This window comes from Crinia signifera, chromosome 19 (assembly GCF_055691185.1).
Source record: "Crinia signifera chromosome 19, ASM5569118v1, whole genome shotgun sequence".
NCBI classification, from domain to species: Eukaryota; Metazoa; Chordata; class Amphibia; order Anura; family Myobatrachidae; genus Crinia; species Crinia signifera.
In genome coordinates, this window is record NC_139226.1 from 16,376,250 (window position 1) to 16,400,415 (window position 24,166).

Sequence of the window (24,166 nt, forward strand, 5' to 3'; positions counted from 1 at the left end):
ATTATTTTATTCACAGCATAACAGCAACGTTTCAATACAATCTGTATTTTCCTCAGGCTAGCCTGAGGAAAATACAGATTGTATTGAAACGTTGCTGTTATGCTGTGAATTAAAAGAATAGTTTGTTTTAAGGCTGGAGTGCTGCTCGATTGATATGGCATATATGTGTGTATATATATATATATATATATATATATATATATATATATATATATATATATATAGAGCGAATATATAGAGTGCGCCTTAATTTGTGTCACCACCACCACCAATAGACAGGTGTATAATAGACACTTTTTTGTAATTTAATACAATTTATTAAAATGAACAATAGATGTTTTCAGCAAAATTTCATTCATATGTAGTCATATTTTCCATCATTCCAATAACCCAACGCGTTTCGTCAATTATGACTTCATCAGGGGTATAACAAAAAATGACTCTAGGTGGTAAAAAACAGAAAGTTGGCTTGAATATTTAATATTTCCAACATATTTCAGGAGTATTAATTGTATGTGTCATAATATACATACCGGTAGAAATAAGCTTCAACTTAAAAAGACTGGTTCTTCTTTATTCTTGAACCGACTAAAAAATGTTTTTTAAAATCTGTAATAGCAACATAATTTGAAGATGAGCTATAAGTATTTATTTCATAATACAATATTATGAGTAGAAATAAGGAGGTACAGGTACATACCAATCACGATGTAGAAATGGGGCAGAAATAGGATAACGAATAAAGAGGGAAAGTCGTCTGTCCTCTCTAAAATACAATGGGGGTTCATGTAACCAGTGTATTCAAACCGATATACTTAAACCGATAAAACCACATTAATTGGGGCACGGCCATTAAATTACAAAAATGGCACAAATGTACCTATATTAAATTAAATTAATGTCTAGTCAGGGACATGTTATGTAGCCTGATAAATTCATATGATACATAAATATGATTCTTAAAATACGGGGGACCCCTAGTCATTTTGTTCCCCGTATTTTGGGAACCAGCCCCAGAGCAGGAGCCTGGGGCTGGTTGTTAAAAATCGGGGAACCCCTATTTGTCGGGTTCCCTGATTTTTAATTACCGGCTCCAGGCTCTGTCAGCCTGGTGCTGGTTTCGGCTGTGGGGGGGACCCCACGCCGTTTTTTTTTTTTTATTTATTTAATTTTTCTATTTTTTTACACCGAAGCCTGCACGGATCTGACTGATCCGTGCAGGCTTAACCCCTTCCTGACACAGACAGTTTTTGCCTTCCTGACAGAGCCCTTTTTTTCAAATCTGAAATGTATCACTTAAGTGGGGATAACTTTTTTTTGCTTTTACTTATCCCAGTGATTTTGAGATTGTTTTCTCGTGACACATTGTACAAGTTAGTGGTAAATTTGGGTCGATACAGTCTGTGTTTTTTTGTGAAAAATACCAAAATGTCGCAAAAAAATGGAAAATTTAGCAATTTGCAAAATGTTAAATTTTCTGCTTGTGAGACAAATAATCATACAGATGGGGCAGGTCCCATCCTTGCTGGCGGGTCGCCAGAACGTACGCGCTGGCGACCCGCCAGCAGCCTCGCCAGCGAGGAGACTGAGACGCGCGTGCGTCTCACGCGCACGCGCGTCTCAGTCTCCGTCGCTAGCGCGGCGGAAACCCTGTCCGTCTCCGCCTCAGGGAGACGGGGGGGGTTAGGGGGGATGCGGGCAGGCAGCGGGGACCCCGGGTTACCGCCGGCAAGCCGGCGGGGACCCGGGGAAACGTATGGAAGCGCCGTCGGAAGGGGACGCGCGCGCCTCTCGTGCGCGCGCGTCCCCTTCTCACGATCGCCATGGCGCTGGCGGGGGATGGCGGCTGGCGACGCCAGCGCCATCCCCTGCCAAGATGGGAACAGACCCATCTGTACCACTCAAAATAGTTAATAACTAACATAGACCATATGTCTACTTTATGTTTCCATCATTATTTCAACTTCCTTTTAATTTTTTTGGACACTAGGAGGCTTAAAATATGAATAGCAAATTCTCAAATTTTCAAGAAAATTTCAAACACTGATTTTTTTAGGGACCAGTTCAGTTCTGATGAGACTTTGAGGGACTTGTATGTGAGACACCCCCATAAATGATGCCATTTCAAAAACTGCACCCCTCACAGTATTCAAAACAGCATTTTGGAAGTTTGTTAACCCTTTAGGTGTTTCACAGGAATTAAAACAAAGTGTAGGTGAAATTTCAAAATTTCATTTTTTTTGCAGATTTGCAATTTTAATACATTTTTCTAAGGAACACAGTACATTTTACTAGAGAAATGTGACTAAAAATTGATTCCCCCAATTCTTTTGTTTTCATAAATATCCTATATGTGGCCCTAGTGTGCACGTTGACCAAACCACAGGCTTCATAATAGAAGGAGCACCTACTTGATTTTGGAGCCTCCTTTTTATGAGATTATATTTTAGGCACCATGTAGGTTTCTAGGCACCATAAGATGCTAAAAGTTAGGAACCTCCCCCACAAGTGACCCCATTTTGCAAACTACACCCTTCAGGGAATTCATTTAGGGGTATAGTGTACATTTCAAACCCCCAGGGGTTTCACCAATTTTGATACAACTGTGGCTGTGAAAATGAAAAAAATTAATTTTTCATTTTCACAGCTCAGTTGTATCAAAATTGGTGAAACCCCTGGGGGTTTGAAATGTACACTATACCCCCTGATGAATTCCCTGAAGGGTGTAGTTTGCAAAATGGGGTCACTTGTGGGGGGGTTCCACTGTATGGGTGCTTCAGGGGTCATTCAACCAGAATCTGTGCTGCAAAATCCAAATATCACTCCTTCCCTTCTGAGTCCTGCCATGCACCCAACTGGTATTTTTTGGTCACATGTGAGGCATTGCCATACTCGGGAGAAATTGGGGCACAGATTTTGGGGTGCTTTGTCTCCTTCATTCCTTGCGAAAATGAAAAATTTTGAGCCAGATCTACATTTTTGTGTAAAAAAATGTAATTTTTTACACAAAAATGCAGTTCTGGCTAAAAATTTTGCGGCAGCCGCGTGGGTGGGAGGGAGGCTGCCGGGTGGGAGGGAGGTTGCCGGGTGGGAGGGAGAGAGGCTGCCGGGTGTGTGCGAGGGAGGGCTGCCGATCGGTGCTGTACTTAACAGCACCGATCTCTGTGTTACCGAGCGGCTTAGCCGCCGGTAACACAGAAAACGCTGCAATTGGCTGTTCACTTTTGAACAGCCAATCCCAGCGATCGCCGACCGGGGGGGGCATCCCTGCCCCCCCTTGGCGGCGAGGGGGGATGTCTGCTGTCAGGGACAGCAGACATCTCCAAACTGTCACCGCGTCTATAGACGCGGTGACAGTTTAATGGCATGACGTACATTTATGCCATGTGTCGGGAAGTACATCCCGACCATGACGTAAATGTACGTCAAATGTCGGGAAGGGGTTAAAGCAAATAGAACAGGAAAATGGTGTTCTATTTTCCTGTCGTATTTGCGTGGTTGTTTCACACCACTTAGCAGCCGTATTATCAATACGGCTGCTTAGTACATCAGGAACCACCATTCTTTTGAATGGTGATTTCTGTCGTATCCTATCGATGGTGTAGACATTCATATTTGTAAATACAAATACGAATGTTCCATCTTTAGGACTACGAATTGTTGTATTTTTGGGATTGTAAATCCCGAAAATACAAATTCGTAAAAAAAAGGTGTATTTCTCCCTACGAATACACCTTTTTTCTACGAATCCATTTTGGTAAATGTCCCCCTATATCTGGGAGGGCACCCCGGTGGATGTACATAACGTTTTTTGAATGCCTGACCCTTCAAATCGACATAATAACTGCGGCCGGTGCCTTCACAGAAGAATAATGCAGGAACCCAGTGGTGTGGAACTCGTAGCCAATTGTCAATAACAGAGATGAGTTGCCAAGTGATAACAACGTTTCAATTTATGTAAATTTTCATAAGGTTATAAAATAGAGCAGTAAAGACCATTACCTTTATAGAGGGAGACACCGGGAAGAGTGAAGCGGAGTTGCTTGTGCAAAAAGAGCCCGCCCATCAGACGCAGACAGACTGCGTCATTCTGGTGAACGGCGGGTTTAAGAAAACATTACCATGGTAATGAAAAATAACAAATTGACAAGCTATAGTAACGCGGTCCAGAGCCGTGCTAAAAAAAACCTATAAAAGAAGCCTTTCAGTTTCACTCATAGCCGGCACTGTACAACATCACAAACTGTAATTCTACATAGGCAGCAAAGTAAACTTTACATCAATAACTAATAGGCACAAAAGCAGACACAACTAAACCATGTAATGATACATATATCACAGGCTTTCTAAGAACAGATAGTAACATAAAATACATATACAGTAAACACACTCCGTGGCAAAGCATAATTAATTGCCTTAACATAGAATCAACACTCACAAAAATGTCAACATAAAGCGTTACATGATAACCAACTGTAATAAAGATGTTAAAAAATAGTAACATATACAACGAGGCTATGACATTACCTAAAAACAGCATAAGAAATTTGTTAATTTAAGCCCCTTGGGACTAATGTATCGAGGCGGTGAATCCACCAAGCCTCGCATCGTAGAAGTTGTAACCCACACTTCCTCCTATTGCCACCTCCAAGATTTTGCCCATTGTGCTAGTCTCTGGAATTCTCTACCCCTCCCTATCAGACTCTCCACCTCCCTACAAAACTTTAAACAGGCTCTCAAAAACCCACTTCTTCATTACAACCAGCATCTCTCATCCTAACCTTCTGTTCATGCTCTCTTCTACCCCTTCTGTATCACTCCTGTCTGCCCCTCCCCTTTACAATGTAAGCTCTCATGTGCAGGGCCCTCTCCCCTCATGTGCTTTTCTTGAAATATAGATGTCACTGCCACCCTAATAATTGCTTGAGTATCCTGTCCCCTGATGGAACTGTCTTTATTTACCGTGTACTTGTCCTAAATTGCCTTGTACTGTAATTTTTTTATGTAATGTTAGGCACTGCTGTAATAGTATTAATAATACTATAGTATTAATAATACAATAATAGTAATTCCAGCAATAACAATGATGCTATTTGATTTTACCTATGTAAGATTCAGGGATTGTATCAATTGTGTCTGCACCTGGCAGCATGTATTTAATTAAGAAATGCAGGTAGATCAGCACAGATCAAATTATACTGTATCATATTCTGTACATGCTCAATGCCATTAAACCAACATAACCACTGGACTTCTTGTACGGAAAGGCTCTTTACTCCTCCCGGTGGCCGGTGCATGTGTTGTTGCACCTGCAAGATGCTAAAATCAACATCATTCCGGTGCCATTTTCTACATCCTGCTGGTTAGCTACGCATTGCGCAGATAGACTCTGCATCTCTTTTGTGGTGGATCCTGCTGCTCCTGCTCCGTTAGACCTGTGCTGTATATATGTTGCTGGGTACTGTATGTCACTGCAGGAGATAAGTTTGGGGTGGTTCTTTAAGTCACTCCCCAGGGGGAGCATGTATTGTATGTCACTGGTGCCACTTCCACGGACTAGTCTAAAGGTGCCCATACACGGTGCGTTTTTCAGGTGCAATGCGATGCGCCTTCCAGCGCACATCACATCGCACAGCACAGAAAGTCTGCGCAGTCCGTGCTTTTAGTGCTAGATTGCATTGTATCTAGTACAAAAAGCACGTTGCTGTAGCACATTGTATGCTTTTTGTACTAGATACAATGCAAACTTGGGTACTTGTTTAGTTTCACGGTGGCAGATATCACATGCGATATTGCATGCAATTTGCATACAAGTTGCATGCGATTAGCGCAGCAAGCCACCGAGCCCGAAGCATCGCGCGCGTAGCAAGCCCCGCGAGGGGACATGGATTACTTTACATGCATTCCTCGTACCCTCGCGGAGCACGCTGCGCTCTCCATGGAATCCATGTAAAGTAATCCGCTGCGCTCGCCACACTATATAAAATAAACCCCACGCCGTAGTGGATAGTGGGGTTATGAACAGGTACTAAATCGCATCGCACGTCAAATCGTATGCAATATCGCATGCGATTTATCTTCCGCCGTGAAACTAAACAAGTACCCAAACTTGTACTAAAAGCATGGAGTTCATTGCACAGTGTATGGGCACCTTTAGGTAGATGATATATCCGTTGCTGGGAGTGGTATCGGGGACGGGGAGAAGTGGTGTCACTGGGGAGAGATTCAATATATAAGCCAAGGGTTCTATTGATTTGACAAATATCCAGTCATTTAGGCATCATTACAAGACACAAAATATATATATATTAGAGTACAAGAAAACATTTATTTGATTTTTTTTTTTTTTTTTGCAAATAGTTTTTATTGAGGTTTTTACAAGAACAGAATCGATTTGACGGGAGTTATATTGAAGATGGGATGGGATGGGATGAAGCAACCAATCAGATTCAACTTCTTATTTATTTAGCCCCTAAAATAGAATCTGATTAGTTGCTATGGGCAACATCCTATCTTCACTAGAACTCCCATCTTAGTAAAATTACCCCTATGTGTCTCTTCTGCGTTCCCTTGGCGTCTGGTCGATAGGTCGAAAGGCATTAGGTCGACCACTATTGGTCAACACATGAACAAGTTCTACATGGTCTAGGTCGACTTTGACAAAAGGTCGACGCAAGTTTTTAACTTTTTTTTTTAAACTGACTTGTTTTACTTCACGAACCAAGTGGGCATAGAGGAAGAATATGATAGTGTGCCATGTGCAGCCCAAAGCAAAGCATGAAGGGCGCAGGGGACGGGGTACACCAATATGTGCCCGTGTTGACAGATGTCGACATAGACAACAAAAACATGAAGAATGTGTGTCAGCCTTTTCCATGTCAACCTTTTTGTTAATGTCGACCTAGACAACCTTTTACATGTGTTGACCTACAGTATTACCAATAGAGGTAGACCTATTGATTTTCTTTCCCCCCCTTTTTATTGGTTGTGTGTGTGTGTGTGTGTGTGTGTGTGTGTGTGTGGGGGGGGGGGGTGTAACAAATAATTTTGAATCCTCCCCTCTCTATTCATTACTCCTCCCACTTCCATTCCTGGCATATCCCATGTAATGTGCCTTGTCCATCAGTCACACAGGCATCCCCTGAATTGCTCTGGGTAATTGGGCAGTAGACTCAGATACATTTATTGTCATTACCCCATGACAGGACAACAACATTAAGTTTTAACATCTGACCGTAATCCAGTATACATCAACAAACACTTATATACAATACATAAAAAAAAACTATACAGGACCTAAAAAACTATTATCGTAAACACTAACCAGTATTTAATGCTAAAACAGCTGAAGGAAAGAAACTATTCCTCAGCCTGCTAGTCCTGTTTTTAAAACATCTAAAACGCTGTCTGGATAGCTTCCACTGATGGAAGTGTGGTCCCCACAATCCACTCGGCCATTTTAACTACTCTGTGCAGCATCTTACGCTCCTGTATTGTACAATTCCCATACCACACTGTAACACAATGTTGTGGTGGGTGTTGTCACTGTCACACCGTTGGTCAGTATGCTCTCTATCGTACAGCGGTAGAAATTCATCAATATACTTGTTGACAAATTATGTATTTTTAGCACCCTTAGAAAGAAAAGCCGTTGATGGGCCTTCTTCACTAAACCCTTGATGTTAACTGACCAGGAAAGGTCCTCCGAAATGTAGGTACCTAAAAACTTAAAACTCGGGACCCTTTCTACTTCCATCCCATTTATCTGAATAGGAGTAACCGGCTTGACTTTCTGCTTCCTAAAATCAACAATAATCTCCTTTGTTTTACTAGTATTATGCAACAGATTATTGTCACCAAACCAAACAGCAAGAGATTGTATCTCCTCCCTATAAGCCGTTTCAGGGACCCGCCCACCACAGGTTATGACAGCCAATTAGAGGGGTCCGTAAGGGCCTTAAAAACAGGAACAGACTTGAGCATCACAATCCTTGAAAAAGACACTCTGGGCCAAATGTAATAGGGTGAGAGTTTCAGAAAGTGAGAGATTTTTGAAGAGTTTTCCCCTTTTTTTTAAAGCAGCACTCATTCACACTGCAAAACCAGGTTGATTTTGCCATGTAATTGATTGCTGTTTTAAAAAAACATGGGAGAACTCTCCAAAACCTCTCACTTTCTGAAACACTCACCCTATTACATTTGGCCCTTAGTGCCGAAACACGTTGGACTACATCCCCCACACACCCCCACAAATCCTCCTGGTCCATGACGTGCATTGCCACGCCGGAATCATCACCCAGCATCCGGAAGCACTGAGACGCAGTCAGTGGGGACAGAAGACGGCATCCCGGTGGACAGCTCCCCTTATCTGCCAGTAACAGGTACGCGCACCGGCACACCAACGGAGGCTCTGTGCACCAGAGCGGGACTGGACTGACCACCGCCGCAAGAGCCAGAGGTAAGGAGTGGGACGCCACTACCTACCCTCACCCAGACCACCCTGACCATGGTTTGCCTATCGCATCTGTCCATCACCTCAGACTATAGACATCCAACTGACCGACTGCACACAGGGAGGTACATAAGTTGCTTGCAATACTTATGGTAGTAAGGGGATCTGTTGATACCCCCATTCCCCAACAGGGCCCTCCCTGCACACACTAAGGTCCCTCCCACTACTCTACCAATCGACAACTGTGTCCCCAGATTCAGACCCCCTCCTCACATCCCCTTCCCCCAAGTGAGTGACATGGTGGTATCCTGTCTGCCGGTACACAGAGACTCACGAGAACTCTTTCACCAAGAGGACACTTCCCATTCCCTCACCCTATCAAGCATAGAACCAATAAATAATTTATATTTGTTAATACACACTCTCCATGCTTAATTATTCCTGGACATACACACCATACAATCGCCAGATCGCCAGATAATCGGTTTAGATTAAAACCAGTTAGAGTGTATAGTGGGACACCACACATCCAACAGCTACCGAGGTTACCAGTGAGTGCGCAGTTCATACCCATCCTCGATATTGTATGAATGGCAGCCACCAGCACTTGTTTGGTCCATAAAATAAATGACCATAAATCATTTGAATTGGTCCAGAACCACAAACCCGTGGCACCCCTCCAAGTGTCCTGAGGAACCCCAGGGAGCCAGGGCACACAGTTTGTGAACCACTGCCTTACGGCATACTTGCCTAACATTCCGGAATGGCAGGCAGGCTCAAAAATCGGGTGGTCCACCCAGCCCCCTGGGGAGGTGGGCAATTCACCTGCTTCCATGGAGGCCCCCTGCATCCTCCCATTTGCCACCCGCAACAGAGTACAACAACCTCCCCCAGATAATGGAGCCCTAAGCAGCTGCCTAAAGCTGCCTAATGGTAGAGCCGGCCCTGGCAGTAGATATACTAGTGTAGGGGAGGTGATCTGATTGGTCCTTTGACTCCTATACAATGTATTATTGTCCACACCAGTGGAGTATGCAGTGGTGTAGCTACGTGCCACGGTGCCCGGAGCAAGGGCATGTTTCGCGCCCCCGATTTGTAGTAGGCGGGCTCTTGCGCATATAACCCCCCTCCCCCTCTGGGCATATAAATCCTCTTGAAAGAGGCCGCTCACCCTCACCCTTTTGGCATGACAGGTTAAAAAAATACATATTTGTACCCACATGAAAAAAAATATATATACCCAGAACTCTAGACTATCAGCACCACATTGTAGTGCAGTGATCCGTATAGTTATGTAGATATATATATATATATATATATATATATATAGATATATATCTATATATATATATATACACATACATACACACACACACACAACCATTCAATAGCTGGAAAAGAGAATACAGTTGTCTTACTTTATACTTGTTGTGTAGAGACCCTATATGAAAATGACATTGACTCACTGCTGCACACTCCAATACATTATCTCTTGATGTGCGCGCTCCCCAGGCTGAGCTGCTGCCTGTAGCTCCTTCTCTGCAGCCCGCGCGATGGCCAGCTTTAGTGCACATTTAACTAACCACAGGCTTTCCGCATTGGACAGCCGGCGCCAACAACTCAGTACAGCAGTGCGCGACGGCAGTCATTGGCTGTCAGCGCAGCTGCAGCTCTGCATATCGATGCTGAAATCCCGGCTGTGGTAGGGGGGCGGGACCTCTCAGATCATCAGCGGACCCGGGGTTACAACCTCCATAATCAGCGCCGGGCACAGCGGGGAGTCCGGGGGGTGTAGTGTCTGGGCGAGGGAGACGGCGAGCAGGGCGGGGGAGCCGGCGGCAGAGTGCACGTCTCCGGCGCCAGGTGACATCTCTGCGCCTGGAGCGTGTGCTCCACCGGCTCCGCCCTAGCTACGCCTCTGGGAGTATGTTCCGTGGTGTTCTTAGGTTTTAACATGAGGGGGAGTAAAGTTGGAAAAATAGGTGCTCAATAAAATGCAAATAGCAACATGGATATACATTAATACATTCACTACAGAAACATAATATGCACACTCAGAAATCATTGTCACCACACAGAGGGGTAGATGTAAAAAGCAGTGATAAGGGAGGAGAAGTGTCACATGGCAACCAATCAGCACTGAAGAAACATCTATTATTTGCATAATATAAAATTATACAGAGCAGCTGATTGGATGCCATGGTCCACTTCTCCCCACATCTCTAGGACCCCGGCAGTGAAGAATATGGGGTTTAGGTTGTAAGGCCATGCCTTCTTATTCCATCAGTAAAGATACTGCCACACCGAATGTCCAACCATAAAGGGCTTACCATGTTATACCTTTGGGCTGATGCTTAATTTTAAACTCATTGGGCCTTATTCTGGGTCCCTCTCAGAGGCAAATCCCTTCTTAAATGGACAAACCCTTGTGCACTGCAGATGTAACGTGCAGATAGAATTAGATTTGGGTGAGTTATTTTGTTTCTGTGCAGGTTAAATACTAACTTTATTTCTACACTGCAATATACAGTATGTCTCACTTTGAAGAAAAACCCTGTAATATCCTGGAACTCTATTTGAATATTCTTCTACCTTTCGTTCGTTCTTGCAGGTAAGTATCTTTTCTTTTCCAGGTTCGATTGAAGATGACATGGGAATTTCCAATAAGTTATAAGATTTCAACAATTTATTGCAGAGATAACAAATATATATATATATTCACAAACAAGTATCCCATTAATAGATCACAGAACCACAGACACCAATGGTTTATTGAACTGGAACAGTAGCTGGTGACTGCAATTCGATTACGTCGTCCCACACCAAGGATCCTAAAACTAAAGCATTAGACAACCCTACCTTCTGAACTAATAAAGCAATTGTTAACATTCACAAAACAAGTACATGTTGTATACAATGACCAATTACTGTAATACTTGTAAATTATTATTGCGCAATAATATGAAGACTAATATAAGTGCACTAGTCTATGTTTATGGTGCGGGAAGAATTAGCGCTATTTTCCTAGTTGTTATAGAATTAAACAGTTACTCGAGTATCAGGGGCCTTAGAGGTTAAAAGTCTCCACGGTAAGCTCCAAGTAAGTTCTTTGAATCCTTTGAACTGCCAAATTGCACCAAAATATTTGTAATCCCAAAGGGTTGTCGGTAATGACAAAGTAACTGGTTTAGGTTTACAATTGTATCCACTTAGGTAACTTTTCCTATATAGAGTCTGCTATCCTGCTGGCTATTTGCTAGCTGCTATGACCGGGTTATCCTGACAGACATTCCACCATCTATCTTGCTGTCACTGTACAGAACGATAAGCATTAATTAGTCTCTCTTATGCTGCACTGCGTGAAACGGACAAGCAGAAATGAGTCTCCCTTAGGATACACTGCGCTGGCTGAATATATAGCAGTTAGTCTCTTTTATGTAGTATAATACTTATATGCAAGAGCCACTGCGTTCCTGAGGTAACTTCTAACAGATATATGTGCAGAAAGGTAAGGAGTGTCTGAATGCTGCAAGGTTTTCTCACTCGATTCCTGTCAGTTAGCTTTCCTTGTGTTAACACTGACTGACCTTACTTAGTTGGCAAATACTATAAGCCACAGACTGTATAGTTACTGTAAACTGTATATTGACCATAGCCTGTATCCTGCTCAGAGGGATCAACAAACTGCTCTTTGCTGACTCCACTTGGATATGTGGAGATAAACTGTCTAGGGCTACACTGAGCGCTTCTGTGAGTGATAGGGAAGGGATTGAACTCGCTGCTTAGGTAGCTGTTTATTGCTTGTATAACATGCACCCTGGACCACTTCGCCTGTGGAGTTCTGGCAGCCTTAGGAACATCAGCAGTGCCTGAGACTGAATGCAATGGAGTTCACACTGAACACAATATAGCTGGCAATTTTGTATCACTTTACTAGTCCATCTTCCACTCTCTCCCTCTCTGCTTGGGCTGCTATGTAGCCGTACAATGTGAGCTGTCAGGGCTGAGGTAAATTGCTACCTATATGGTGCTGGGCGGGTAAGGGCTGTGTTTAGGCTGAACTGTCACTGCGTAGTAAGGCTCTGTGAGTGGCTGTGACTGAGATAGAGGCCGTGCTGGAGATGTGCTATGCTGCTTTTTGGGTGGGTTTATCACTCACCACTCCCCATCTATGTCACTCGGTTCCAGATTTCCCCAATCTCCGCCTCGGCAGCTGTTATTCCAATGCTGCATCACTCCTGATCAGCCCTCTTGCTCCGTCCCTTCTCTGCCTCCGTCCTGTCACTCAGACCCTGTGTCACGGCCCAACCTCCGTCTGGCTCCGACCTTTTGCTGCCCAGCTCTGCAGTCTTAACTCCTTCTTCACTGAGGTAACTCTCTCCCTCCGTCCAGCTGTGTTCTATTTATATCCCAGCAGCACGCGATCCCTCTCCTTCCCGCTGTCAGCGCGTGCTGTAAAACTTTATTGCTGAGAGATTTATTGCTGTCTTTGATCCCCTCCGTACAGGGCATTTTACTTGTCCTCGGGTTAATGTCTCTCTGCATGGTTCAGTTCCATCCCCTCTGGGGAAACTTCAGTGCATAAATTAACTACTAAACACTCTGCTTTCTTCAAGAATCTCTATTGCCTTCTGTGAAGGCATCTTTATATATATATATATATATATATATATATATATATATATATATATATATATATACCTTGTCCATAAAACATGTAACGTCCCCTATGGGGATGGCATAGATTTAAAACAATTCAGAGTAACTTATAATAAGATTAACTGGTATGGCATCATATGACCACAGTGCGTTAACATTACACAAATACAATAGCATTAATACAGGATATTACATTCTTCCCGGCTGGAATATTGCATGTCCTCATGCAACAATTTGGACTAACTATCAACTCTTATGGATTCAATGTGAAGTCTTTTTTCATTTCCTGATATAGTTTCCGTATCCAAATGAGGTATCCTCCGCTTACTTTTCTCTTAATGACCTCGACCGCTCCGGGACCACCCAGCCTCAGGGGGTCACACCTTTGGGTGGACCAGCGCAATGCCACGCACCGGTCACCGGCTTTCCACGGGAAGTCTATGTACAATAGCGTATGGGCACTATGCCCCTGGTACTTCGGACTGGTCGTTGTCTCGGCAGAATCTGACTTTCCTCTTCCTCTTGATCCACTTCCACTTCACTTGATGCAAGTTGGTTTCCAATTCTGAAGTGTGGACCACACAGGAGCATACATATTTCTGTAGGATCGGGCGTGAATTCACATTCTTAGAGACGGTTGTCGGTGATCTCTAGTGTCTCTTCGACCCACCATGGATCTGATATGGCTGTACACAGTTTCAACTGCTCTCTGGGTACGTGGATGATTGGGCCATTCTGATCCTGCTGGATTTGGTAGGCGTGGAAGTCGTCGGTCGGAATTCCCTTAACAGTGTAAGGTTGCGTTTCCCACCTAGGGTCCAGTTTACTTTTCCAGCGATTCTGTCTCCGCCATACTTTATTGCCAATTTGTAGTGGTTTCTCAACACGGCCAATGTCATAATTCCTCTGCTGCCAGTTGTGTACTGCCTTCATTCTGTCATCTACTATCTCTCTGACGATTTTCATTTGTTGTTGATGTTTCTCAGTCCAATGACTGATTCCTTCGTCAGTTTCTCCGAGGTTGGGACAAAGTTCTGAGTCTTTTGGTAGGCTCCCCTCTCGCCCAAACATGAGGTAGAAAGGCGTGTAACCGGTGGAGCAGTGGTTGATGTTATTGTAAAGATACGTGAGATGCGGTAATAGGCTGGGCCACTGAGTCCGTTGTTCTCTTGAAAGCTTTGTAAGCATCCCGATGATGGTTTGATTAGCCTTCTCACATAGTCCGTTTGTCTGTGGATGATAGGCTGTTGTCCAAATTTTCTTGCATCCGTACATGGCACACAATTCTTTAAATAGCTGAGCTTCGAAGGCGGGCCCACGGTCTGTAAGGACTTGTTCTGGGGTTCCATATGGCTGAATGAAATGCTTAAGGAGTATCCTCGCCGTGGTTCTTGCTGTCAGATCTTTTACCGGGACCGCAACCAGGAGTTTGGTAAAGTGGTCAGTGATAGTCAGGGCATACTCAATTCCACTGGCACTAGCCTCCAATTTCACGTGATCTAGAGCCACCAACTCCAATGGTCGTTGGGTTGTGATGGGACATAACGGATCTCGCTGTCTCGGATCTGGCTGTCTCTTCAACAAGCATGCCACGCAGTCTTGGCACCATTTCGCAACGTCCTCTTTCATGCCTACCCAGAAGAACCTATCTCGCAAGATGGCTTCTGTCTTGCTGACTCTGAAATGGCCTGAGTGGTCATGGTAAGCTTGAAGGATGGTCCGATTCTGGTGTCTGGGTATGACAATTTGAATCACTTTAACATATGTGCTAGGGTCACACCGCAACCGGACAAGTAATCCTTCCTTCACCTGCAACCGATCTTGTTGTCGAAGAAGTTTGATCAACTCGGAGGGTGCTTGTATCCGCTGCTGTTTGGACAGCTTTTGTCCTGAATCGATGATCCTGAGCAGTTCCTTTATAATGGGATCCTCCTGCTGTATTCTCTGCCAATTTACCGTAGGCCCTTTGTCTGGCGTCTCTTCTCTTGCCACAGTAAGAGGATTCGAATGTCCCACTTTCCTGCGACTTCTTTGGGGTTTTGGGACAAAAGCCGGTATTTCAATCCTCTCATTTTCGTCTTCCTGCTCTGGGAGTGTCACGTTTGGCAGGCGTTATAGCGCGTCGGCATTGGTATTAGACTTCCCACTGCGGTATTTGTTGGTGTATCGGAAGTTCGCCAACCTTGACATCCAGCGTTGTTCCAAAGCGCCTAGATGTGCATTGTCCAGATGACCCAAGGGATTATTATCAGTTATGATGGTGAAGGAGGCAGCCGTAAGGTAACTCCTGAATTTTTCGGTGACGGCCCAAATGACTGCCAATAGTTCAAGCTTGAACGCACTATAGTTCTCTGGGTTTCGTTCAGTTTTTTGCAGGCCCCGGCTGGCATATGCGATGACCTTCTCTTGGCCGTTTTGCACCTGTGCTAAGACCGCCCCTAAACCGGTGCTGCTGGCATCGGTGTATACGCAGAAAGGTTGTTCATAGTCGGGATATGCGAGCAGAGGGGCATTCACTAGGGAAGTTTTCAGCTGTTCGAAGGCCACCTGTTGTTGTTCGGTCCACTCGACTGAGGTATTCCCCCTTCTCACTGATCCAGATCGGCCTCTAAGTAAGGCATGCAGAGGGGCAGCTATCTTGGCAAAATGATGGACAAACCTCCGGTAATAGCTTGCGAAGCCTAAAAAACTTCTGACATCTTTAATTGTTTTTGGAACTGGCCACTCGGTTACAGCCTGGATCTTTTCCGGATCGGGGTGGATTCCTTTGGCACTCACTATGTGTCCTAGGTATTGTACCTCCGGTTTCAGCAGATGGCACTTGGCTGGGTTTAGCTTGAGACCAGTCGTAATCAGTTGGGTGAACACCTCTCTCAAATGTTCTAGATGATCTTCATACGTTCTCGAAAAGATAATTACATCATCCAGGTATAGGAGAATTATTTCAAAATTTTGATGGCCCAAACAGTGTTCCATTAGTCTTTGGAAAGTCGCAGGGGCATTACATAGGCCGAAGGGCATCCGTTCGAACTCAAACAACCCCATAGGCGTAGTAAAGGCCGTCTTTTCCCGATGTTCTGGGGCGACTGGGATTTGCCAATACCCGCTTGTGAGGTCCAACGTTGAGAAGTACTGAGCGGTCTTTAATGCTGTCAATGATTCCTCTATCCTGGGCAGCGGATAGGCATCCTTGTGGGTCACATTGTTTAGTTTCCTATAGTCCACCCAAAATCTCAAGGTGCCATTTTTCTTACGAACCAATACAATGGGGGCCGCCCAGGGACTGTGACTCTCTCTTATTACGCCAGCCTGCTTCATTTCTGTTAGCATTTCTCGCACTGGCTGGTATAATGCAGGTGCCAAAGGACGATGTCGCTCCTTGATGGGGGGATGATCTCCGGTTGGAATGTAATGAACTACATTTTTTGCTGTCCCGAAATCCGAGGGATATTGACTAAATGCTTGTGAGTGCTCCTTCACCACTCGCAACACCCCTTCTTTCTGTTCCGGTGTGGTCCAGGAATCTCCCACCTGTAGGTTATCCCACCACCGATTCTCTTCTGTTTCTTTGGCGGAGGATACCTTCTCGGCTTGTTGGGGAGCCACGAGGGCTTTTCCTTCAAAGACGTCTTCGAAACTCACGTCCGTCAACCGGGCCACCGGACAGTTTTTATACAATTTAATGGGGAAACTATGAGGGTTAAGCACTCTTACAAAGACTTGACCTTGGTGTACTTTGGTCACTGCTCTCGCCACCGCAAATGGGTATTGGCCGTCTGGATCATGAGGTTCAATGATAGCTTCGTAATCTTTTCCTCCTATCCCAAAACGAGCTTTGCACTGTAGCATTACTTCAGAATTTGGTTTGAGAAGGACCGGGGTCCTATCACTAATCCTTGCTTTGCCAATCTCCCCTTGCTCATTGGTGAAACTCCCCACTCCTTTGAGCCATCAAACTGTTTGTATCAACGCCTTTCGTTCTTCCCTGTTTGCCTTATTCATTTCCTCCTTGAGCGACTCCACCAGTTCCTCGGGACAGTGTTTTAGTGCATTCATCCCCAATATAATCGGGGGCAACTGTTCATTGGATCCGTTGGTGATTAAACAACCTTGGTGTGGCAACCGTGCTTTTCCAACTGTCAATTCAGCCTCCCAATATCCGCAGTATTCGATCTCTTGCCCATTACTGGCTAGCAATTGAATCCAGTTCTCAGGAGGAGTCAATATTTCTTCTCTGGGCCAATACTTCTCAAATTCAGTGAGGCGAATGGTGGTAACTTGGGATCCAGTGTCCAACAGGGCGGGGATTTCCACGTTGTTTACCAGAATGTTCACATGTGGACACGATCCAACATAATGAGACCACCATGATGGAGAATTTGGACCTACTGAGGGGTGTTCTCCCGAGGGTAGGTCCGTGACCTCGGGTCTTCCCCGTTTAAATCTTCCTCCATGCAAAACCGCTCAATATGTCCGCTCTTACTGCAGCGTCTGCAAATTGGGCTCCCGTGGGAGTCGAATCTATCGGTGGCCCGTCGCCCTCTTCCAGACGTCGTTGTCCATCGTGTCCGCCCTTGACCCCGAGGTCCTGTATTCTCCCCTCCCCGTCTTAACAGCGCTTGTTCTTGTCGGAGGTCTTTTAGCTCTCTGCCCATCTCCACCAGACTTTTCGTAAGAATGTCTAATTTGTCTGCCAGTGGTCCGGAGATGTCCCGGCTGGACTGCACTTGTTGAGTCATTGCTCCTTTCTTACTGCGGGGAAGCGTCTTAGGGGCTACTTCTTCTTCATCTTCATTCTCTTCTTTTGTATCTGTGGTTATGTGCCCCTCTTCCTCATCGCACTGATTTAAGCCCAGTATTTGGAATATAGCTTCTTTGAATTTGGAGAAGGTGCCGCCTGGGTTTTGCTTCCTCCACATCTGGAGTTGAGCACGTACCGCTTTCTCTCTGGCCCCTTCCACAAAGAGGTTGATCAAGGTCTCGTTCTCTTGTTCTTTATCGCTCAGCTCTACTGCCTGAATAGCGTGTGAAGCTTCTTGTAGCTCTAGGGCAAAGTCTCTTAAAGATTCTTGTGGTTTTTGTTTCCTTGAATATAAATGTCCTTTTAAATCTGCAGGGGTTCGTGCGTCGAATATACTAGCCAATTTTTTAAAGATGTCCTGCACTGTCACTTTCCGTTCTCTTTTCCATGCCTTCACCTCCCTTCTCGCTGGCCCTTTCAACTGTCCTAATAATATCTGTACCTGTTGATCGTTGCTCACGTGGCACATGTCCAACATGGATCGCATTCTGTCCTTAAAATCCCTGAAGGTTGTTGTTCCTGCCATGCGTTTGTTTCCCGAGTACGAGGGCAGCCATGGGGCACCGACATAATATGGCATGGTAATAGGGGAATATTCTGCCATCTCCCCCCTCTTTCTCACAGCTACGCTCTCTGGGGATGGAAGAACCCTTCTTTTTGTTGACTTTGGAGTCGGTGTGTCAGATTCTGCCATTTCGCCTTTATTTAGGTTGTTATTGTCTGGTTGTATCCTGTTCGTAGACGCCAAAACTTAACTTGTAATATCCTGGAACTCTATTTGAATATTCTTCTACCTTTCGTTCTTTCTTGCAGGTAAGTATCTTTTCTTTTCCAGGTTCGATTGAAGATGACACGGGAATTTCCAATAAGTTATAAGATTTCAACAATTTATTGCAGAGATAACAAATATATATATATATATATATATATTCACAAACAAGTATCCCATTAATAGATCACAGAACCACAGACACCAATGGTTTATTGAACTGGAACAGTAGCTGGTGACTGCAATTCGATTACGTCGTCCCACAGCAAGGATCCTAAAACTGAAGCATTAGACAACCCTACCTTCTGAACTAATAAAGCAATTGTTAACATTCACAAAACAAGTACATGTTGTATACAATGACCAATTACTGTAATACTTGTAAATTATTATTGCGCAATAATATGAAGACTAATATAAGTGCACTAGTCTATGTTTATGGTGCAGGAAGAATTAGCGCTATTTTCCTAGTTGTTATAGAATTAATCAGTTACTCGAGTATCAGGGGCCTTAGAGGTTAAAAGTCTCCACGGTAAGCTCCAAGTAAGTTCTTTGAATCCTTTGAACTGCCAAATTGCACCAAAATATTTGTAATCCCAAAGGGTTGTCGGTAATGACAAAGTAACTGGTTTAGGTTTACAATTGTATCCACTTAGGTAACTTTTCCTATATAGAGTCTGCTTTCCTGCTGGCTATTTGCTAGCTGCTATGACCGGGTTATCCTGACAGACATTCCACCATCTATCTTGCTGTCACTGTACAGAACGATAAGCATTAATTAGTCTCTCTTATGCTGCACTGCGTGAAACGGACAAGCAGAAATGAGTCTCCCTTAGGATACACTGCGCTGGCTGAATATATAGCAGTTAGTCTCTTTTATGTAGTATAATACTTATATGCAAGAGCCACTGCGTTCCTGAGGTAACTTCTAACAGATATATGTGCAGAAAGGTAAGGAGTGTCTGAATGCTGCAAGGTTTTCTCACTTGATTCCTGTCAGTTAGCTTTCCTTGTGTTAACACTGACTGACCTTACTTAGTTGGCAAATACTGTAATCCACAGACTGTATAGTTACTGTAAACTGTATATTGACCATAGCCTGTATCCTGCTCAGAGGGATCAACAAACTACTCTTTGCTGACTCCACTTGGATATGTGGAGATACACTGTCTAGGGCTACACTGAGCGCTTCTGTGAGTGATAGGGAAGGGATTGAACTCGCTGCTTAGGTAGCTGTTTATTGCTTGTATAACATGCACCCTGGACCACTTTGCCTGTGGAGTTCTGGCAGCCTTATGAACATCAGCAGTGCCTGAGACTGAATGCAATGGAGTTCACACTGAACACAATATAGCTGGCAATTTTATATCACTTTACTAGTCCGTCTTCCACTCTCTCCCTCTCTGCTTGGGCTGCTATGTAGCTGTACAATGTGAGCTGTCAGGGCTGAGGTAAATTGCTCCCTATATGGTGCTGTGTTTAGGCTGAACTGTCACTGCGTAGTAAGGCTCTGTGAGTGGCTGTGACTGAGATAGAGGCCGTGCTGGAGATGTGCTATGCTGCTGTGTGGGTGGGTTTATCACTCACCACTCCCCATCTATGTCACTCGGTTCCAGATTTCCCCAATCTCCGCCTCGGCAGCTGTTATTCCAATGCTGCATCACTCCTGATCAGCCCTCTTGCTCCGTCTCTTCTCTGCCTCCGTCCTGTCACTCAGACCCTGTGTCACGGCCCAGCCTCCGACCTTTTGCTGCCCAGCTCTGCAGTCTTAACTCCTTCTTCACTGAGGTAACTCTCTCCCTCCGTCCAGCTGTGTTCTATTTATATCCCAGCAGCACGCGATCCCTCTCCTTCCCGCTCTCAGCGCGTGCTGTTCTATTTATATCCCAGCAGCAGCACGCGATCCCTCTCCTTCCCACTCTCAGCGCATGCTGTAAAACTTTATTGCTGAGAGATTTATTGCTGTCTTTGATCCCCTCCGTACAGGGCATTTTACTTGTCCTCGGGTTAATGTCTCTCTGCATGGTTCAGTTCCATCCCCTCTGGGGAAACTTCAGTGCATAAATTAACTACTAAACACTCTGCTTTCTTCAAGAGTCTCTTGCCTTCTGTGAAGGCATCTTTATATATATATATATATATATATATATATATATATATATATATATATATATATATATCTTGTCCATCAAACATGTAACGTCCCCTATGGGGATGGCATAGATTTAAAACAATTCAGAGTAACTTATAATAAGATTAACTGGTATGGCATCATATGCCCACAGTGCGTTAACATTACACAAATACAATAGCATTAATACAGGATATTACAACCCCACCCAAATCTAATTCTATCTGCACGTTATATCTGCCCCACCTGCAGTGCACATGGTTTTATCCATTTGAAAATGAATTTGCCTCGGAGAGTGAACCAGAATAAGGCCCTTTGTTCCTGAAGCTTTAGAGCTGGTATAGCTGGCTCAGATACCCGTACAGGATTACGTAACTAAGCTTAGATTGCTGTCAAATTCTACTTCCCATTTATGCAAAATAATTTCTGGTAAACCATATCCTACAGTTTCCTGTATTGCACAGAATGGGCAGAACCTGACAGGTGTTGTAGCTAAACCTTGCCCAATATCAAAATAGTGACAGACCCTGTTTTGTTACTCCACAATAGACTGATGCACGTCTAGTGTTCATCACTCTCAGACCATGATGGGATCACTGCTGGGATTACTGTGTGTCCTCTCCGCTCTCGCAGGGACAGGTGAGTCTGTTACTGTCCTTACCTGGGATGTATCACCTGTTCTATGTAATGGTTCACTGTAGACCAGGGTTGGGGAACCTTCAGTCCTGCAGGTGTTGTTGAACTACACATCCCAGCATGCTCTGCTACAGTTTTGGTATTTGGCCATGCTAAAACTTTTGCAGTGCATGTTGGGATGTGTAGTTCAACAACACAAGAAGGTTTCCCATCCCTAGAGAGTTCAATCAGTAAGGTGTCTGTCTCCAGTAAGACAGGTCATGGGTTCTAATACAGGGTTTGATACTTGTAAAAATGATGTTAGGGGGTGGAGTCAGCCACAGTAGCAATATCGACGGCTTTCGATTAACTGATTCAAACTCGCAGGGGAGGAGAGGTGCCCCCTTGGGAGCAGCAGCCCGGTGGCAGATGACTCCATTGCCTCCCAGAGTCACACGTCTCCTACAGTGCCCACATTTCTTTGGGAAACGGTTCCTAAGTTGACACTTTCAAGGTCAACTACATTAGGTTGACCTCTAAAGGTCAACATGGCTAAGGTCAAAACATGAAATAGGTCGACAGTGCAGGAATATCGACACAAGCATTAGGTCGACAATGGGAAAGTCAACAGTCTAAACGCTGACATGAGGTTTTCAAAAGAAATTGAGCCGACATGTGCCGACAGGCGATATTTCATACTCTACCATCAACTATGGCCTGGCTGGAGAATTGAACATAGTGCCGAGCGCAGCGAGACACTTTGCCCGGAGCATGGCGTCTCCATGCAAACGCTAGGCAATCCCATTTAAATGCGGCCATGATGGAGTGGGTCGGGGGCTGGCGGCTAATGTCTTCATCCCGGAGCCGCACGGTAAACGGTAAATTACCGTTTAAAAGCCGTTTTTGTCCCATTCCCACTTACCCGTTTAAAGACCCGTTTAAAATGATAGTAAAGATGGAGGGGGGGGGTTAAAAAAAAAATTGGCATGGGGCCCCCCCCCACTGCCGTAACCAGCACCAGGCTGAAAGAGCCGGGCTGGTATTAAAAAATCAGGAAACCCGACAAATAGGGCTTCGCTGATTTTTTAAAACCAGCCCCAGGCTCCAGGTCCGGGGCTGGTTCCCAAAATACGGGGGACAAAATGACTAGGGGTCCCCCGTATTTTAAGAACCAGCCCCAGGCCAAACCAGCCAGCAGGGTAATGCCACAGCCGGGGGACACTTATGATATAAGTTCCCGCGGCCAAAGCATTCATCCCTACTGAACCAGTCAGCCTGGCCAGGGGCCCTGGGGGAGTGGGGACCCCCCCAATGAAGGGGTCCCCCCCCTCCAGGACTTACCTGACCAGGCTGAAGCCTGGTGCTGTCCTCGATGCCCCATGGCGGTGGGCATCGAGCTGATAGTGGTGTAAAAAAATAGAATAAAAACTATTGTCTTTTACTGGTGAACAATGAGTCCCAGCAAGCCTCCCCCGCAAGCTGGGACTTGGAGAACCACAAGTCCCAGCCTGCGGGGCATTAAAGGGCCCGCTGGGTCTTGTAGTTCCACAGTAAAAGAAATAGTTAAATAAACACACTGACACACGTGAAAAATAAAAGTTTAATACATACATACAAACACACTGATACTTACCTATCTTGAGCCCGTAGGTAGCCTTCAGTCGGTGTCGGCATCCGGTGTCGGCATCCTCCTCCGGTGTCGGTGTCCGGTTCCGACGCAATCCATAGGTGTAGCTGTGGAAGGAAACTATACTTACAAGAGTAACAAAAACCACAAAAAAGTTAATGACCCTAGGGCCACTCTGTAGCGCTAGTCGTGCTAGATCTGTATTTGTAAAGGAAATTGAATGACAATATTCACCACAATGCCATCAGCAATAAAACAGTGTATACAATTATATCACTTAGTGTAAATAACGTATTCAGTTAGCTGTGCAGGATTGTCGCTGCTTCTTATACAGGGAGTGCTGATCCCTTTTAGAGAAACAATGTAGAAAAAAAGGTGGCAGACACCAAAGGTATCTGTCACTTTAAGAAGCGCGGTCCTGCTCAGTAATTAAATGTCCATACATTTGTAGTAGAAAGTATAAATCAATTTATTAAAACAATATACAGTAATATTTTCCCCCAAATTGCAATTCATGAATTGTATATACAGAAAACAGACAGACAAGACATACAACGAAAAACATATAATAAAAGCTAGATTTAGCTGGGATTGGCCGATTGGTTCAGTCACTATATGAATGAGGCTTTGTGCAAAATATAGCTAGAGGCAATTAGAACTTGAATATAGTTACCAGTCCTGTACATTTGGTTCCAAAGTAGTGCGCTGATAATGGTGGTAATTAACCCTCAGGTCAGTCTCTCCAAAAGATTTTTACCAGAGATGTACTCCGGAATGGCTGCGATGAGGACCTTTCCTGCTGGACCAGCCAGCTGGGTGGTTAATAATTTGTAATCCACGTGTACTTACGCTGAACAGGAACACTGCACAGTGAAGACCAGCGGTGGATGTGGGCTCAAAAACGCGTTTCTCCGCCTGTCACTGGGGTCGGCGGCTTTCTCAGTCTGACTGAGGAAGCCGCCGACCCCAGTGACAGGCGGAGAAACGCGGTTTTGAGCCCATATCCACCGCTGGTCTTCTCTGCCCCACAGCAGCTTACTGAGTAAACCAGAATTATGGCCAATATACTGTATAATATTATAGTACTGTTAAGCATAAACTCCAATAAGATT

The 24,166-nt window shown here is 44.7% G+C and overlaps 1 protein-coding gene across 2 annotated transcripts in view; it reads left to right on the plus strand.

Moving 5' to 3' along the window:
- The first annotated feature begins 20,287 nt into the window (after positions 1-20,287).
- Positions 20,288-24,166, plus strand: part of LOC146042195 (uncharacterized) — a 59,567-nt gene continuing 55,688 nt past the window's right edge. The window contains exons 1-2 of one of the 2 annotated variants that reach the window (XM_083162121.1): positions 20,288-20,469; positions 21,362-21,451. In XM_083162121.1, the coding sequence (XP_083018247.1) occupies positions 21,397-21,451 (55 nt within the window). In that variant the 5' untranslated portion in view covers positions 20,288-20,469; positions 21,362-21,396. The remainder of the gene's footprint in view (positions 20,470-21,361; positions 21,452-24,166) is intronic. The other variant, XM_083162122.1, reaches the window with a different exon arrangement.